General features: G+C 38.3%; 1 protein-coding gene across 10 annotated transcripts in view; it reads left to right on the forward strand.

Annotated features, from left to right (window-relative positions):
- The window catches only part of CLEC2D (C-type lectin domain family 2 member D), a 123,641-nt gene that overhangs the window by 30,028 nt on the left and 73,630 nt on the right, over positions 1 to 19,983 (forward strand). For all 10 annotated transcript variants that reach the window (XM_063786328.1, XM_063786319.1, XM_063786321.1 and 7 more), the window contains 5 exons: positions 2,074 to 2,230; positions 7,410 to 7,462; positions 12,410 to 12,430; positions 13,006 to 13,174; positions 13,849 to 13,933. In XM_063786328.1, the coding sequence (XP_063642398.1) occupies positions 7,412 to 7,462; positions 12,410 to 12,430; positions 13,006 to 13,174; positions 13,849 to 13,933 (326 nt within the window). In that variant the 5' untranslated portion in view covers positions 2,074 to 2,230; positions 7,410 to 7,411. The remainder of the gene's footprint in view (positions 1 to 2,073; positions 2,231 to 7,409; positions 7,463 to 12,409; positions 12,431 to 13,005; positions 13,175 to 13,848; positions 13,934 to 19,983) is intronic.

Below are 19,983 nucleotides of genomic sequence, written 5' to 3' on the forward strand. Positions count from 1 at the left end.
AGAAATCACCACTAAAGAATGTATCCATCTAACCAAACAGCCTGTTCCCCCAAAACTATTGAAATACTAATAATACATAAAAATTATATGTGTGTATGTGTATTTATAGAATGTATATAAAGACAAAGAACACAGGACTCTACAGCAAACAGGCAGGGGAGGAGGGCAGAGGAGTGAGGTGGAGTGGGGTGAGTGCAACTTTACCCTTGTTGGTCACATTTCTACTTTTTTGTAAAGACACTGTATTTGTGCATTTTCTTCTGTAAATATAAATTAATGTTAGAAGAGTTCAGTGAAATAAAAAACAAAAAACTGCAAGTTTATGAAGAGCAGGGATGTGTCTGTCTTGAACACCATTGCACTGTAAGCACCTATAGCACATTATAAATGTTCATGGACTGGAAGGAGAGATCCCCAAAATATTAGCAGTCTTTTTATCTCACTAAGGGGACAATGTATAATTTATTCGTTCCAACTACTTTTCTCCATTTTCTACTTTTCTATATGACATTGATAATGGTAAAAATAAAATGATGAACCATGTTGTTAAGAAATGTCTTCATCCCCCATTCTCTCTCACCCCATCCACTAGTGTCACCCAGAACCCAGGTGCAAGGCCCAGACTCACCATCCCATATCAGCTGCATATCCTCATCATGGATCTGGTGGATGTTCACCCATTTGACTGTGAATCCTAAAGATTCATCTGCAGTCACGGGTGTTGCTTTCACACAGGGCCAGCCAAGAAATTCTAGTATAAAAATGCCAGAAGTCACTACCAAGGATCGATACACATTTAGGAAAGCCAGCACTACAGATGAAAGGAAACATTCAAGAAACAAAACACCCAGCATCCAGCTGGGCACAGTGGCTCACACCTATTATCCCAGCACTTTTGGAGGCAGAGGCACAGGATTGCTTGAGCCCAGGAGTTCAAGACCAGACTGTGCAACATGGTGATTCCCATCTCTACAAAAAAATGCAAAATTAGCCAGGCATGGTGACATGTGCTTGTAGTACCAGCTGGGAGGCTGAGGTGGGAGGATCACGAGCCTGGGAGGTTAAGGCCACCGTGAGTCATAATCCTGCCACTGCAGTCCAGCCTGGGTGACAGATCCAGACCCTGTTTCAAACAAGCAAAACCAAAAGAAAACCCACCATCCAAGGATGGAGTTAATAATAAAATCTGAACAAAACTTTAGAGAAAGTACTATTGAATCCCCAGAAACTTTTTCTTAAAAGATATTGAGTTCAGTTCCTAAAGTGCTTAGAAATTCAAAATTTGAAGTTATATATAAATCAATAAGTAAATCAATACAGGCACTGGTCAGGCAATATCGCCACAGAATAATGAAATAACTATCAAGATACCACAACATCATCCAGAAGAGAAAAATATAGAGCACCTTCTGCATTAGAAAAACAAAAAGTTAAATGAAAATTCAATAGGTGGGTTGAATAGCAGAATAACCACAACTAAAGGGTGAATTCGTTAAAAGTGAATCAACCCAGAAATTCTTCCAAAGTAGACAAAGAAATGGGAAATATGAAAGAGAAATTACGAAACAGAGAATAAATCCAACTAAATTCCAAAAATGGAACAGAGATCTTCTTCCTGCTTAATGTAGAAAAGAATATTACAGGTTCATGAACACCACCCACTTAACTGACTTTTTAGGGACAGAGATCAGGCTATTTGACTGTATGTGTAAAGTTATTTTAATTTTTAAAAGAATAATATAGTCCTCAGTATGAGATGATGTTAAGTAGAGTCATAAATGGTAACAAGGGCAAGAGCCAAAACATTTGATTTTATGATAGAAAATTGTTGAAGGGAATAAGACATATAGAAAGAATGACTCTTGTGCAGAAAAGGGAAGTTTTAAGAAAGGCAAAAGAATCCATTTAAATGGTGAGATAAGGAAGTGACAAAGCAAGAGAAATAAACAAGGTTGGTTACTGAAGAAATAGATATGACAAATTATGAATTAAAACTTTTAGTGATACCAACACACAGTGATAGAGATTTCTTAACAAAAAATCAGTTTCATGGAGTATTTATTTGTTCCCTAGGTTCCTCAGGCCAGATCTGACCCACTGGCATTTATTACATTTTCTGCTAAAGGAGCCACTCTCAACCTGGAAGAGAGGAGATCTGTGGCAATCAGATCCAGAGAGAATGTGGTCTTCGTACAGACTGATAAACCCACCTACAAGCCTGGACAGAAAGGTGAGTGTACCTAAATCAGGTTACCCTCAACTAATGTCACTTATATGATATTTGAATTGATGGTACACAATACAAGCTCAGAAATTTTATTGTATTAAATTTTATTAGAGAACCTGCTTAAAAATACAAAATAAAAATATAGATTACATAGCCTAAATGTTAGAGATTTCATTTCCATGAGTCTGGGGTAGGGAGCCTCAGAAAGTGCATTTTTAAAGAGCACCTTATTCTATTCTAATAATATCCATATTATTCTAATAATATTCTAATAATATCCATATTATTCTAATAATATTCTAATAATATTCATATTATTCTAATAATATTCTAATAATATCCATATTATTCTAATAACATTCTAATCACATATTTGGGGATTTTGAATTTAATTTATGCAAACTTACAAGCTTATGGTTGAAATAGAAGTAAAACAGCAACAAAGTATGTCATGAACATGTAATGAGATACCCCTAGTGACTAGAGAATTGCCCAAGTAATAGAATGATCAGCGTGATGTTGAATTAAGCTGAAAAGCCTCCTCTCTCCTCCTGGGTACAGAAGGAGTTGATGAATACAGATTACAGCAGTCAGAAGAAAGACATTTCTGATGAGATGAATGGTACATAAAAAAGCACTGAGGTAGAATTAATTTAAAAACCATGCCGTAAAATGAGAAGTATATAGACTTATTTAGAGTAAAGAAACGCAAATGTCCATCAATAATAGACTGAATGAAGAAAATGTGGCACATATACACCATGGAATACTATGCAGCCATAAAAAAGGATGAGTGCATGTCCTTTGCAGGGACATGGATGAAGCTGGAAACCATCATTCTGAGAAAACTATCGTGAGGACAGAAAACCAAACACCACATGTTCTCACTTATAGGTGGGAATTGAACAATGAGAACACTTGGACACGGTGGGGAACATCACACAAGTCCTGTCGTGCAGTGGGGAGAGGGGGAGGGATAGCACTAGGAGAAATACCTAATGTAAATGACGAGTTAATGGGTGCAGCACAGCAACATGGCACATGTATACATATGTAACAAACCTGCACATTGTGCACAAGTACCCTAGAACTTAAAGTATAATAATTAAAAATAAAATAAAATGTGATATAATAAAAGAAAAAAAAAAGGAAGGAAAAGAAGCTGCATTGAATAGAAGAGTTAAAGGAAATCCCTGAATATAGAACTAAAGAGGCATTTTCATGTAGTTAAGTAACACCCATGAGGAGTCACTACAGATGTGGGGATCATGGCTTGAGGAGGCAGTCGTGGATGAACTGGGAATCGCAGTAATCAGAGCCTGCTTAGGCACCAACACACTGTGATCCCAGAACAACACAAGCAGAGGGAGGTGAGGGATGTGTGCTGGAGATGGAGGAATGCACTGCATGCATTGTGCTATCCCCGCCCTTCCACTCCTCTTCCCCTGACCCTTTGCCTCCCTCCCTCACTTCACAAAAGAGGGCATTCAGGTCAGTATTTAGGCACCAGAGAAAGACTGAAGGACTAGACAAGAAAGACAGGGCATGGCTGTACAGTTTGAGCTGGCACCAACAACGGCGGAACAAACATTACGAGAGCATGCATCCTGGCGTGGGAGGTGCTTATGAGGGAGAAGAGTATATGTGCTTGACACAAGAGGATGTCCAAGGAAGGCTTCTAGGATTCTTGCTAAGGAGAGCTATAGAAGGCAGAGGTGGGGAAGGTGGCTGCTACTTCAAAGAGCACAGAAACATTAAATCTTAATTTAAAATTGCTTTTTTTAAATTTCTTATCCATCCACAGTCTAGTAAAGAGTCTAATGCACAGAGGAAAGGTTATAACATAGCAAGAAATTGAGCCAGGAGTCTTACACAATTGAGAGATATTCAGTTTTCAAAAAATGGATCATTACAATCTGAGATTATAATGCTACAAATATTCATAATCTACTCAGCATCATGCTTCTTTTTGAATAAAAATATGGTGTGATATTAACTATGATTGCTAAAACCTCATTGCACAGTTTATTGTTGCTTCATATTTATAATGCAGTATATTAACTACTATATAGTGGCATGAACAAAATATGAAAAAACATAGTAAACAGATAAAATAGAAAGTGACTAATTCTTCAGTTATTAAAAAATAAGTATATCAAAGATGATATTTATGAATGCATTTAGAGAAAGAAGGGATAAGGTACTTGACTGATATACAAAGTCTTCAGCAAAACAGATTCTAGTTATGTTTGGGAGAATTAAGCTATTCAAGCTATTGGGCTATTCAAGCTTACAATGTCAGAGTAGAAGGGAAAGCAGCCCCTCTATGTGAGAAGGAAAGGGCTATTATAGAAATAACCATGACAGAAGTAAGGTCAGTACTCATGATGAAATTACTGCGGGTAAGGGATACTGTATAGCTTCAGGTTAGGGGGCTTGGTGGGAATGGCTGGAAAGGAGGCTGTGGTAGAAGGCCAGGTCAGAACTTCACAAAAAGTAATGTGTGACTTGCTACACATTAAGTTATGAAGACACTGACTTTTGTGCAATGTGAGGTTTTCATCAGAGGAGATTCAAGATAAGATTTAGTCTTCAGAAAGTAGCTCTGATAACCATAGAAAGATTAGCTAGGTTATGGCAACACAAATGGCAGTGATCCAGTTAGTGACAGTTGTGAGAGTCCAAATAAAAGACGATTACATCTTGAACAAAGACAGGGACAGTTTTAGAGTTAAAGAGAAATCTTTTTTTTTTTTTTTTTTTTTGAAACGGAGTCTCACTCTGTCGCCCAGGCTGGAGTGCAGTGGGGCAATCTCGGCTCACAGGAACCTCCACCTCCCGGGTTCAAGCAATTCTCCTGCCTCAGCCTCCTGAGTAGCTGGAATCACAGGTGTGCACCACCACGCCCATCTAATTTTTTTGTATTTTGTTAGTAGAGATGGGGTTTCACCATATTGGCCAGGCTGGTCTCGAACTTCTGACCTTGTGATCTGCCCGCCTCAGCCTCCCAAAGTGCTGGGATTACAGGCATGAGCCACTGCGCCTAGCCAGAATTCAATTTTTAAATGACAGAGCTAACAAAGTAGGTGAACAGATTAGAACTAGAGGGAAAAAATGTTTTAAGATAATTAAGCGGAGACCTGAATGAAGTGAGGACGTCTACCATGGGTGGGAAAAATCATTCTGGGCAAGAGAAATAGCAGATAATATCTTTAAGGTATGTTTTGATGTAGAGTGTAATATAAAGAGGGAACGACAATGAGGGGATGACAAGAATGAGGGAATAAGAATGAGTCTGAAATTTCTAGCCTAAACACTTGGACAGAATTGTCATTTACTAAAATAAGAAAGTGTAGGGCAAGAGGAAATAAATCAGGATTACATTTTTGGGCACACTAAGGATGAGATATCTTTCAAATATTCAGGCAGACATGTCAAGTAGGAAGCAGTATATTTATGAAACTTTAGGTAAGAAGAAAGGGCAGGGCCAGGCGCAGTTGCTCACGCCTGTAGTCCCAGCACTTTGGGAAGCCAAGGCAGGCAGATTACTTGAGCCCAGGAGTTCAAGATAAGCCTGGGCAACATGGCGAAAACCCATCTCTACTAAAAATACAAAAAAGTTAGCCAGGTGTGGTGGGGCAAGTAGTCCTAGTTACTTGGAAGCCTGAGGTGGGAGGATCACCTGAGCTTGGAAAGTTGAGGCTGCAGTGAGCCAAGATTGTGCCACTGCACTTCAACCTGAGTGATGAGAGTGAGACCCTGTCTCAAAAAAGAAAAGAGAAAAGAAAACAGAAAAAAAGAAAGGGCTGAAGATATGAATTTGAGGAACCATCAATGTAGAGACCACATTTAAACCATGATGGGATATGATGGGATCAGCATTTCTCAGCCAATCTTATGAATCCTGTGATAGCCAAACAGCAAGTCTTTTTTCTAAAAAAAAATTTTCAGCATTTGACACTCACACTTGCACATACATATGAATAGAATTATGAAATAGGTTATCAATAAAGGCTTTTAAAATTAATGTGTGAATAAATGAATTGAAGCCAGGAGAGGGTCAATAATCTGGAAGAATGAGATTAACAAAGTTGAACTCTAAATGAACCTGAAAACACAAAGGGACAGAAAGTATCTATAGACAGATGACAACATAGACTCTTGTCATCAGCAATTGACATTTTTTCCAAAATACAATAGCTCTGATATGATGACCAATACCAATTTTGGCATGAATCTTCATTTCCCTTAAAGCATGTCAAAATTTCCCATGACAGGCTAAGCAGTAGAAAGGAAGACCATTAGCCAGGTGACATTCTATGACAGCAACCAGAAAGTCAGATGACATCAACAGGAATAAATTTTCTGAAACTAGTGGCATCTAAAATAATAATTTCTCTCTTTTGAATTAAAATGCAAGAAAAAAATGTTTTGTTGGATTTGTGAATTAGGAAGTTACTTATTTCCCTTCTCAAGCCATGTGGAAGATGAGAGGTCTCCACTATAGAGACCTAGAGGGAGAGAGGCAACCTCAGAGCAAAAAAGAAATCAAGTGTTTTGTGAGAGAAATAGGGGCAGAGAGAAACATCTTCAAAAGAGAATGAATTTTACTGACTGGACAGTAACATAAGTTTGACAAGGTCCATCAGGCTGAGAACCAACTCGGGGATAGGACACAGATGGATAAGAATGTGAGAGTGGGAGAATATAGCTGATTGCAGGTGCTTCCGCTGCGGGTTAAGGGAATAAGGGTATTGGTTGATGAAGGATACACAGAAAAGGCACATGCTGAATAAGCATGCATGCAATCTCTGTGAGGAATTGTACTAACAGTTAAGTGACCTGCCTCCTCTGTCTTTCATTTCTTTAATGAAGTCATTAGGCAGCCTGAGCATATGTTGTGAGAATGCATACGAGGAGAAAGAGAAAGAAGGGATGGAAGTATAAAAGGAAGACAAGAAGTTCTTTTACTGAACCCTTTCTTGGCAGTATAACTTAATAAGCTCAACCTGGTAACCGCAGTATCCAATATGTCTTACATAAGATGTGCATGTAACTCCTCATCACAGGTGGTAGTAACCTAGTGCTTTTTGATTCACCTAAGTTAATCAATGTAGGAGGAAAGCTGTGATGACACAAAAGTTAAATACTTTCTTTACATCATTGTTCTTTCTTTCTTCAGTGATGTTTCGAGTTGTGTCTCTGGACGATCATTTGAAACCAGTTGATGAAATGGTAAGTTATAGCTAGAAATAGGTAGGTATTTGTGCATGGTTTTCCTTCTTAAAATTAATCCATGAAAATGAGGCAGGCCAGTCTTAGTTATTGGTTTTACATTCTTATTAGCCTATGTATTCCTCCCTTACCATCAAACTTTTTCTTTTTTTTCTTCTTCCTCACTCTCTCTCTCCCTCTCTCTTTGGTCAACACAATTAAACCTATTTCCTAATTACAAATAAAAGTCTGTAATTTACTGAATCCTTACCACCTGTAAAAGCACTGTGCTAGGTAAGCCGAGACCCAAAGATACAGAAGAAACTCTTTCTGTCCCCAGAATGATTACATTAGAGCAGAGGTTGTTGGAGAAGAACACAAATGAAGCAACATGCATGACTATATTCCTGACATCTGGAAGAATAGGATACGGCAGATAGTAGGCTAGTAATATTATACCATTATTAAATTATGTATTGAGTGAATGAGTAATGTTATGTAGAGTGAATATTTTATTTATTTATGTATTTTAGTGATGGAGTCTTGCTCTGTTGCCCAGACTGGAGTGCTGTGGTGCGATTATAACTCACCAGCCTTAACTTCTGGGCTCAAGCGATCCTCTTGCCCCAGCCCTCCAAGTAGCTTGGACTACTGGCAGCACCATCATGCCCAGCTAATTTTTTTATTTTTTGTGGAGATGGGGTTTTGCTATGTTGCCCAGGCTTTTCTCAAACTCCTGACCTCAAGCAATTCTCTTGCCTTGGCCTGCTAAAGTGCTGACATTACAGGCATGAACCAGTGAGCCAAGCCACAATAATACTTTATAATGATTGAATGAGTGAATTACATAACCAGTGAATGAAAGCATTATGGCTGCTTTGTATCTGGAGTTACCAGGAGAGGTATTATCTTAGATCAACTTCTCCAGAATCAGATTCTGAGAGAGGGAAAAACGGACAACTGAATTATTAAGGAAGTGCTGCCGGGGGAAACCAATAAGAGAGTGGAGAGAAGCAGGACAGGGGAGGGGAGGAGGCCAAGCATGGGTGCAATCAACTGATTTTGGGCAAAGTCTTCAGACTGACTGGCAGGAAGCTCCGGAGCATAAATTACACTTCACAGTTTGTTCCACTGTAGGAACCAAAGCTGGGCTTTTGTACTCCAGCATCAGGCAGTTATTGGCTCTGGGCATCACCCAACATAGGAGTAAAACCCTAGGAACTTGCCAGGAGGCTCCAAAACAGGCCTCTCAAAAAGTTCACAGGTGAAAGCTGTTAGAAGTAAAACACAATGGAGCGGGGGGTGGTTGGAAAGAACCAGAAAAAGGGATCTAAGGGGGAAGCATTGGCCATGCCTGATACAGTTGTCACGGGGTAGGTGAAATCGAGACATTCCTTAGGGAACAGAGATGACCAAATGTATAAATTAGGCCTAGAAGATACTGTAGGCAGAGAAAAAATGTTAGTGAAGGCATGTGGGTAGAGAATCAAGAGGATTTAGGGAATAGTCGTAACCCAGCTTTGCTGAAACTTATAACAAATATAGAAAGTCACGTTGAAGGGCTGGGCGCAGTGGCTCACGCCTGTAATCCCAACACTTTGGGAGGCCAAGGCGGATGGATCACGAGGTCAGGAGATCGAGACCATCCTGGCTAACACGGTGAAACCCCATCTCTACTAAACACACAAAAAATTGGCCAGGCATGGTGGCGGGCGCCTGTAGTCCCAGCTATTCGGGAGGCTGAGGCAGGAGAGTGGCGTGAACCCGGGAGGTGGAGCTTGCAGTGAGCCGAGATTGCGCCATTGCACTCCATCCAGCCTGGGTGACAGAGCGAGACTCCATCTCAAAAAAGAAAAAAAAAGGCATGTTGAAAAACGACTTGGAAAGGAGGCTTGGTGCCATATTATGAAGGCACTTGAATTACAGTTAGTCATAGAGGAGCAGTTTGTGTATAGAGCAGAGAAATAACTTGACTGGGGATGTGTTCCAGGACCCCTTCCAATTTTTCCAGATATTGTTCTTTATTTACACAGGGATGGTAAAGGGGGAAGTGTTGCTACCCATTAGGGAAAGCGACGCTGCCTCACTTTCCCTAATGGGAAATTCAGAGAAGTTATTTCATAGATACTGATGTGCAGTTAGGGAACTAAATACATGGTGGGAACATGGTGATGGTAGTCTAAGACAGTATTTCAGCAGAAGACTACAATCTAGCTAGCGACAATCTGAGAACCAAGGCAATCAACAGTGAAAACTGTCAAAAGACAGCGAATCATGACCTGGACTTCAGTCCTTACAACAGGATACCTGACAAATTTCATTTCATGTAGTTTAGAAACCTGTTAGAACTAAGCATTCTTTTGTGGTCTCTCAGATCAATCTATCAACTGAGCGCAGTTACGAAGAAGCTTCTGAAGCTTACAGAAGCTGTGCAGATGGTTTCTCTGTTAGTGCCTTTTCCTCCCTCCAAACTGTACTTCATCCTTAAGACATCGTCACTTTTAATCCACCTCCTTTCCCCATCTTCTATAGTTATGCTACATTCACTAGACTGTTGCTTAATTTTAATTTCCAGAGCAGGAATCTAATTTTTAGTGCTCCAAAGACCTTGTAGTAATCTAAATCCGAAATCACTTCCGTAAGATAGCATGTGGTTCCTGTTCTCCTTGGTTCATGGTTGAAGCTTCTATTTCTAAGAATGCAACTCCTCTATTTAACCAAGGCAGTGAGAATTTCTACTGCAATCCTTTGACAATCATCCTTGATTGGAAGCACCATGGGGAAGTAAAGGGCTTCTTGAAAATCAAAGCCGCTGCAGCATTATCATAACTCCCTTATTAGTTCTCACCCCCCAATGTTGACTTATTATTGTCAATTAGGCCAAATATGATTATCCAACTCCCTGCTTTAGTAATAACTACATTTGCATAAGAACAGGATTAATGGGCTGTTCCCTCAAATACGGGTCATAGATAAGAAGATCGTTTGTACCAAATGTTTATGGCAAGGAGTTTCCATGGCACAACAAACTGCATGTGCTTATATATAGAGATGGAAATTGATGTAGCATTTCCGAAAATGATGGCAGCTAAGAGATTATGTGGTTTTATCTTTCCAAGCCAGTGTTTCTAATTGCTGGACATTATCCGGTTCAGTATTCCATTTAAATAAATAGATTCAATGCATGGCTGGCCTATGAGATTTGGGCATTCATAATAAATTTGACTACATAATAAAAATATAGTAATGACGCAACTGGGCTCATTATCAAATGGGCCAAGATATAGAGCATATACCTAGTTTCTTCTGCCCAAATCTTACATCGGTCTTTTCTTTCATTTTCTGCAATTTCATTGCTGATGGTGCCTTTCTTTTCCTTTAAGTCAGTGTTTTGTAGAATATTCAAACATACTTTTTCCAGAAAGTTTCATTTGCATCAAGAAGTTTCAGATCTTTCTTTAAACTTATCTTAAGACCTGGAACTACTAGTCCTCTAAAAAGAGGCCCTGTGTATGGACAGGGAGAGATAGTATGAACCAGAAGGGGACATGAAGGAGTTGTTGTATTTGTTCTTGGCTGGTTTATACAAGATTTAGTGCAGACAGTCATTAGTGACTAGAGCAGAATCAGCCTCATTTTAATAATTGTTTTTAGAGAAAAATCAAGCAGCTTAGAACAATGAAAATGTGATTTTACTAGGTTCTTGTTCACTAGTTTTTTGAAATAGACCAAGCTGAGTTTAAAAAAAACTAAAAAAAAAAGACAAATTAAGTAATAAAAACTAAATCTGTTGAACACAGTTGAAGCCATCTGCATTGGAAGTATTACAAATAGCAAACAAAAAGGGATAGTACTCTAGGTTCATTTCTCATTATTAGAATCTCATCCAAATGGTTAACGTCTTCCCATGGCACCTTTGGGTAATATATTCTTCATTTTCTTCCTATGAGGAAATCTCACGAGAAGCTCTACCTCTCTTAATGCTTGAGTTAATGTTGCAGCAGTAGCTTTCTTCAATACCGTCTCAATATTTCATCAAGATTCAATTCCATGAATTTAGAATAACAAGTAGGCCCTTAATTCAACTGTTATATTTCTCAGTTCCAAGAATTCTGGACAAGGTTTATGAATCCTGTTCCTATCTCCAGACACATTATGTTTTATTAGTGAATGAATGCTGCAATTAGTGGGAAGGAGCACTTAGCAACTTGGGGAGTGGGCAAAGGACCCTATGTACTCATTTTTAAAATTCTCATCAGCCTATTCACATGAGGGCTTCTGGCCTAGGAGTCTTTAATTTCAACTTGTTAGTTTTGAGGTCCTGAGAGAAAACACAAAGAGATGAAAGTCGAACTGTTGACTATAGGTTTAGAGGGGGCAAGAGTGGTAAACATGGAGAGAACTGAGAGGAGATACAGAGAGGTGGAAGGAGAAGGAAGGAGAGGAAACTCTGCAGGGGAAACTTGGGCAAATGTCTACATTTATTTACTTGTCTGATAAGGAAATGGTGGAGTATAGGAATGGCCAATAATCTAAGACAAAAAAAATTAGTGCTAGATACAGAAATCAAAATTGAAGAATTTCAAAAAGAGGCAACCAGCAGTGTAAAACATTGCAACTGTCAGAGTGAAGACTGACCATGAATTTGTTGATAAGGAAGTTATTATTCATCTAAGAGGGCATTTTTATTATGTTGGAGAGACCCAAGGGCAGGGTTGCTTACTGAGACTGCAGGGTGTATGTTGTGAAAGAGAGAGAAGTAAATGAAAATTCTTGAAAACTAGGCAGATGAGTTTCAATATAATCAATAGATATTCAAACTTTCAGTCAGAAATCAGTATTTGTTTGGGTTGTCCTAAATGTGTTTATGTTTCTTTGCTTCATAATAGATGTATAATTAACCTCTTCACTCATCTAGAAAAAAACCCTTGAGTTCATATATTAACATTATTTTTATTTTTATTTCAGTATCCAGTGATCACCCTTCAGGTAAGATAACTAATAGTTGAAGAATGGTTTTCTCATTTTTTGAACATCTCTCCAAACCTCAAAATCAAAAGGCAGCTCACAGGGAAGATTGTCTATTTAAATTGTTGCAGAATTATTAATTTCATGTAGACAGCCTCAAGAGGACAGAAATAGGTTTCCACCCCCACCACCATGTGATTCATATTAGCATGCACCCATTAATACAGACAATAATAATATAGACAACGGACAAGTATGATTGTATTTAATTTAATGTTTAGTTGTTGAATGTATATACATGTACACTTAATGTTTTATGCACTGGGGATAAAATATGGCTCGCCTTTAAGAAATCAGAGATTGGCACAGAAAATAAATGTAAAAAAATCACAGCTAGCTCTAAAATATACTAAGTGCTGTAATATGCATCTATGTGACCCCAGATAGGAGAGTAACCAATTCTCCTTGGGTGATGTGAGAACACACTCATGTTTTGAATTCTAAGTAAGTTGGAAACCTAAGTAGGAAACACCTTGCTGAAACTTTATAATGAATAAAAGCATCCAGCATGCAAAAATATGCTTTCTTATTCTCAGGACCCAGAAGGCAATCGAATACAACAGTGGGTGAATGAGGAGTCTGTGGGAGGGATTCTACAACTCTCCTTCCAGTTAATCTCAGAGCCCATCCTCGGATGGTATGAAATCACTGTGGAGATGCTCAATGAGAAGAAAACATATCACTCCTTCTCTGTGGAAGAATATGGTAAATAATAGCAATGAAAATATTACCTATTAATAAAAAAATTATAAAATCTTTCCAATTTTGCAAGGGCAGGATTATTAAATAATGAATTTTCAAGTGAGTATCTCTTCCTTTCCTCTTTCCTTGTCCTCTGTTACTATTTTAGGGTTCTCCATCTACTGTGATTTTTATCTCCTAGTTCAGCCCATAATCTTCCTGCAATTCTCTGTTAACCTAGGCTATCTATCTTCCTTTTGTAGTATCTGGATTCTATTTTATATGATAGTTTCTGGGATGTAAAGCACTTCTTATGAGAAGAATGGAATTAACATTAGTCATATGTTAGCCATTAGTCCCTTCATATTTTCTCCTAAAATCTTCATAAAATTTCTATTGTAGTATCTTTATTACTATTTTAAAGATGAAGATATTGAGAAACACTTTCCCAAGTTCAACACCTGAAAAGTGATGAATTTGGAATTCAAAATATGCATTTTTCTATCCAATTCCAAAATCCAGTCTTAGGCACTTCAGCGTCCTCCTCACACTGTTTATTAATGGCAAACATAAGCAAAGGTTGATGGTTTGTAAAGGAGAAACAATTGTTTTGTATGAATGTATTTATGTTAATATGTATTTATGTTAATAATATATAATATACACATTATAATATATATATTTTTTTTTACTGGCAGTGTTACCCAAATTTCAAATGACTGTGGATGCACCAGAAAATATCTTAGTTGTGGACTCTGAATTCCAAATGAATGTCTGTGCCTTGTAAGTTGAAATTGTACACAATAGAATAATGTATTCATAGAAAGATACTAGAATGGGATAGATGGCTAAAAAGAAGTAAAATATAAATGTGTAGAAGGTAAGGGAAAAAGAAGGTGTGAAATTGTTTTGCTGATTTTATGAATTCTTCCATGCATCTATAATTCTTTTAATGCATGTTATGACACGTGGTTTTATGTAAGAGTTTAAGACAACTGACTACTGTCTTTCTTACATCATAAGACAACATATTGTTTTGCACCAGCCAATACAGTAGCCATGACCACATGTGTTTATTTAAGTTTTAATTAAAACTAAATATTCAGTTGCATTAGCCACATTTCAAGCTGTCACATGTGACTAGTGGCCACTGAATTGGAGAGCATAGACATAAAACATAGAACATTCCATCTCCCAGAAATTTCCATTGGACAATATCTTCTGTTTATGACGATTTCTCAATTCAATCTTTATGTATTACATGATTATAAAAGAAAACTGAAGCTCAAGATGCATCACAGAGAAAACTGCTATAAGAGTTACAAGTGGCTCTAGGATAATGGCGGGGCACAGTGTGGAGGATACTAAGGGCAGACAGGGACTTAGGGGCAAATAGTGAGGATTAACGTGTGGCAGGAGTAGCAGTGAAGCAGGTCAGGTTGTTTTCCCCTCTTCTTGTCACTAAGTTAAGCAACATTCACAGAGTTTATGTAACCAGCAAAGAGAGCCAGGGTACAAACATTAAAACTTTGTCTCCTCAGACCTGATGTGTACTACTTTTCCCTGACTCATGTGTACTACTTTTCCTTTTAATTTTGCATAATTAAAAATAAAAAGTGACCTGGTAATTTCTAGTTATTAGGAGAGCTTCATTACAGTAATCTAAAATTCCATGCCAAACTTTAAGGTGAAAGCTTTGCCTGTCCTCCTTCCTGTGTCTCCTTTAGGCTGGAAGTCTTTAAGAGTCAAGAAGAAGCATGGCTAACTTTTTGATGTCACTACCTTGTGCTTCACCTCCAGAGTTGGAAGAATACAGAAAAGGCAGAGACTGAAAAGTCTCATTGTAGTTGGGTCATAGAGGCAGGGAATTGTCAGCATTGCTGGAAAATCCCCTGAGTAACAGAAATCCCCAAAGCCCAAATGTCTAGGTACTTCCCTATCACAGTGGCTGTGTGTTGGCTCCTGTGTCATTTTTACTGGAGAAGTATTGCATAAGCAAAATAAAGCACTCTAGGACAAGCCAGCTGGGAATCCCAAAACATAAGCATGAATCACTAAATGGTTGAAGATTCTAATGACTTGAAATCAAGGTATTAAGCAAACAAAAAAAGAGCAATATATACCTGAGAAAACTGTTGAACATCAATCAGAAAAAGATTTAGAAATAAGTAAAATGTGTATACTCAGATATGAGTCAATAGTGTAACTTAAAAAATAATTAAAGACCTTGGAATTAGGCATATTATTAATTTAAAAATATATGTGTAGAAAGGCTGACTAGAAGGATCGATGATGCTTAAGAGAGAATTAGTAATTTGGAAGATGAAATTGAGAAATTGTCATAAAACGTAGCCCAGAGGAATCTACTGTTATTCCTTACAAGCAATTTTGTTCTTTGCTCTTTCTACCTATTTAAAATTTTTTAAATTATACTTTAAGTTCTAGGGTACATGTGCACAACATGCAGGTTTGTTGCAAATGTATACATGTGCCACGTTGCTGTGCTGCACCCATTAACTTGTCATTTACATTAGGTATATCTCCTAATGCTATCCCTCCCCACTGCCCCCACCCCATGACAGGCCCCAGTGTGGGATGTTCCCCACCCGGTGTCCAAGTGTTCTCATTGTTCAGTTCCCACCTATGAGTGAGAACATGTGGTGTTCGGTTTTCTGTCCTTGCGATAGTTTGCTCAGAATGATGGTATCCAGCTTCATCCATGTCCCTACAAAGGACATGAAGTCATCCATTTTCATGGCTGCATAGTATTCCATGGTGTATATGTCCATCTATCATTGATGGACATTTGGGTTGGTTCCAAGTCTTTGCTGTTGTGAATAGTGCCGCAATAAACATAAGTGCGCATGTGTCTTTATAGCAGCATGATTTATAATCCTTTGGGTATATACCCAGTAATGGGATAGCTGGGTCAAATGGTATTTCTAGTTCTAGATCCTTGAGGAGTCACCACACTGTCTTCCACAATGGTTGAACTAGTTTACAGTCCCACCAACAGTGTAAAAATGTTCCTGTTTCTCCACATCCTCTCCAGCACCTGTTGTTTCCTGACTTTTTAATGATTGCCATTCTAACTGGTGTGAGATGGTATCTCCCTGTGGTTTTGATTTTCATTTCTCTAATGGCCAGTGATGATGAGCATTGTTTCATGTGTCTGTTGGCTGCTTAAATGTTTTCTTTTGAGAAGTGTCTGTTCATATCCTTCGCCCACTTTCTGATGGGGTTGTTTGATTTTTTCTTGTAAATTTGTTTAAGTTCTTTGTAGATTCTGGATATTAGCCCTTTGTGAGATGGGTAGATTGTAAACATTTTCTCCCATTCTGTCAGTTGCCTGTTCACTCTGATGGTAGTTTCTTTTGCTGTGCAGAAGCTCTTTAGTTTAATTAGATCCCATTTGTCAATTTTGGCTTTTGTTGCCATTGTTTTTGGTGTTTTAGACATGAAGTCCTTGCCCATGCCTATGTCCTGAATGGTATTGCCTAGGTTTTCTTCTAGGGTTTTTATGGTTTTAGGTCTAACATTTAAGTCTTTAATAATCTGTCTTGAATTAATTTTTGTATAAGGTGTAAGGAAGGGATCCAGTTTCAGCTTTCTACATATGGCTAGCCAGTTTTCCCAGCACCATTTATTAAATAGGGAATCCTTTCCCCATTTCTTGTTTTTGTCAGGTTTGTCAAAGATCAGATGGTTGTAGATGTGTGGTGTTATTTCTGAGGGCTCTGTTCTGTTCCATTGGTCTATATCTCTGTTTAGGTACCAGTACCATGCTGTTTTGGTTACTGTAGCCTTGTAGTATAGTTTGAATCAGGTAGAGTGATGCCTCCAGCTTTGTTCTTTTGGGTTAGGATTGTCTTGGCAATGCGGGCTCTTTTTTGGTTCCATATGAACTTTAAAGTAGCTTTTTCCAATTCTGTGAAGAAAGTCAATGTTAGCTTGATGGGAATAGCATTGTATCTATAAGTTACTTTGGGCAGCATGGCCACTTTCACGATGTTGATTCTTCCTATCCATGAGCATGGATTGTCTTTCCATTTGTTTGTGTCCTCTCTTATTTCCTTGAGCAGTGGTTTGTAGTTCTCCTTGAAGAGGTCCTTCACATCCCTTGGAAGTTGGATTCCTGACTTCAAACTATACCACAAGGCTATTGTAACCAAAACAGCATGGTACTGGTACCAACACAGAGATATAGATCAATGGAACAGAACAGAGCCCTCAGAAATAACGCCGCATATCTACAACTATCTGATCTTTGACAAACCTGAGAAAAACAAGCAATGGCGAAAGGATTCCCTATTTAATAAATGGTGCTGGCAAAACTGGCTAGCCATATGTAGAAAGCTGAAACTGGATCCCTTCCTTACACCTTATACAAAAATCAATTCAAGATGGATTAAAGACTTAAATGTTAGACCTAAAACCATAAAAACCCTGGAAGAAAACCTAGGCATTACCATTCAGGACATAGGCATGGGCAAGGACTTCATGTCTAAAACACCAAAAGCAATGGCAACAAAAGCCAAAATTGACAAAGGGGACCTAATTAAACTAAAGAGCTTCTGCACAGCAGAAGAAGCTACCATCAGAGTGAACAGGCAACCTACAAAATGGGAGAAAATTTTCACAACCTACTCATCTGACAAAGGGCTAATATCCAGAATGTACAATGAACTCAAACAAATTTACAAGAAAAAAACAAACAACCCCATCAAAAAGTGGGTGAAGGACATGAACAGACCCTTCTCAAAAGAAGACATTTATGCAGCCAAAATTCACATGAAAAAATGCTCATCATCACTGGCCATCAGAGAAATGAAAATCAAAACCACAGTGAGATATCATCTCACACCAGTTAGAATGGCAATCACTAAAAAGTCAGGAAACAACAGGTGCTGGAGAGGATGTGGAGAAATAGGAACACTTTTACACTGTTGTTGGGACTGTAAACTAGTTCAACCATTGTGGAAGTCAGTGTGACGATTCCTCAGGGATCTAGAACTGGAAATACCGTTTGACCCAGCCATCCCATTACTGGGTATATGCCCAAAGGACTATAAATCATGCTGCTATAAAGACACATGCACACGTATGTTTATTGCGGCATTATTCACAATAGCAAAGACTTGGAACCAACCCAAATGTCCAACAATGATAGACTGGATTAAGAAAATATGGCACATATACACCATGGAATACTATGCAGCCATAAAAAATGATGAGTTCATGTCCTTTGTAGGGACATGGATGAAACTGGAAACCATCATTCTCAGTAAACTATCGCAAGAACAAAAAACCAAACACCGCATATTCTCACTCATAGGTGGGAATTGAACAATGAGATCACATGGACACAGGAAGGGGAATATCACACTCTGGGGACTGTTGTGGGGTGGGGGGAGGGGGGAGGGATAGCATTGGGAGATATACCTAATGCTGGATGACGAGTTAGTGGGTGCAGTGCACCAGCATGGCACATATATACATATGTAACTAACCTGCACAATGTGCACATGTACCCTAAAACTTAAAGTATAATTAAAAAAAAAATTACTGACTCTGGTAAAAGGTTGGGAAAGATGTCTTTCAAGATGTTTCCTAAAACAAAGTTCTTTAATAATTAAAGTGACACTTACCATGTTCTAGACACTTCTAAGTGCTTTACATGTGAACCTCAGTTGAAGCTCACTATCAGTCCTAAGTGGTAATTACGATTGCTATTGTACCCATTTTACAAATGAGGAAACTGAAGCATAGAGGGATTAGTTAAGTTCAAGGTCAGGTAGCTAGTAAGTGGCAGATTCAGGATGAGAACTCATCAGGCTGGCTTCAGGGACTGTACTTCTTAACCACTAAGAATGTTGGTTTCTTAGGTTGTATATGTAATGTGGCTTGCCCTAATATTCAAATATTTGTATTCTAATTCCGAAATTTTCAATGCCTCTGTGATTCTGTGTATTGCTTTACCTCTCAAGCGTGTTTTCCTTAGTTGAGTTAGTTGCCAAAAGTTAAATTAGTCTCTGAGTTCATTACCAGTTCTGGCTTCTTAGAATTTAGTGAACATAAGAGTCTATTATTAAAAAGTCAAAAACTAACAGATGCTGGTGAGGTTGCAGAGAAAAGGGAACACTTATGCACTGTTGGCAGGAATGTAAATTAGTTCAACCATTGTGGAAAGCAGTATGACATAGCTAAAAACAGAGCTACCATTCGACCCAGCAATTTCATTACTGGGTATATTCCCAGAGGAATATAAATCATTCTACCATAAAGACACATGCATACGAATGTTCATTGCAGCACTATTTACAATAGCAGAGACATGAAATTAACCTAAATTTCCATTAACAACAGATGGGATAAATAAAATATGGTACATATACACCATGGAATACAATGCAGCCATAAGAAAGAATGAGATCATGTGTTTTGTAGGAACATGATCATGTCTTTTGTAGGAGGCCATTATCCTTAGCAAACTAACGCAGGAACGGAAAACCAAATACAGCATGTTCTCACCTGTAAGTGGGAGCTAAATGATAAGAACTCATGGACACAAAGGGAACAACAGACACTGGAGCCTCTTTAAGGGTAGAGTGTGGGAGGAGGAAGAAGAACAGAAAAAACAACTATTGAGTACCAGGCTTAAGATCTGGATGATGAAATAATCTGTACAATAAACCCCTGTGACATGAGTTTACTTATGTAACAAACCTGCACATGCACCCCTGAACCTAAAATTAAAGTTAAAAAAAAAAAAGCAAAGGAAAAAAATAGTCTATGCCCATGGTTGAACTCAGGTTGCAAGTAGAAAGGGGTTC

Source organism: Pan troglodytes, chromosome 10 (genome assembly GCF_028858775.2).
Source record: "Pan troglodytes isolate AG18354 chromosome 10, NHGRI_mPanTro3-v2.0_pri, whole genome shotgun sequence".
NCBI classification, from domain to species: Eukaryota; Metazoa; Chordata; class Mammalia; order Primates; family Hominidae; genus Pan; species Pan troglodytes.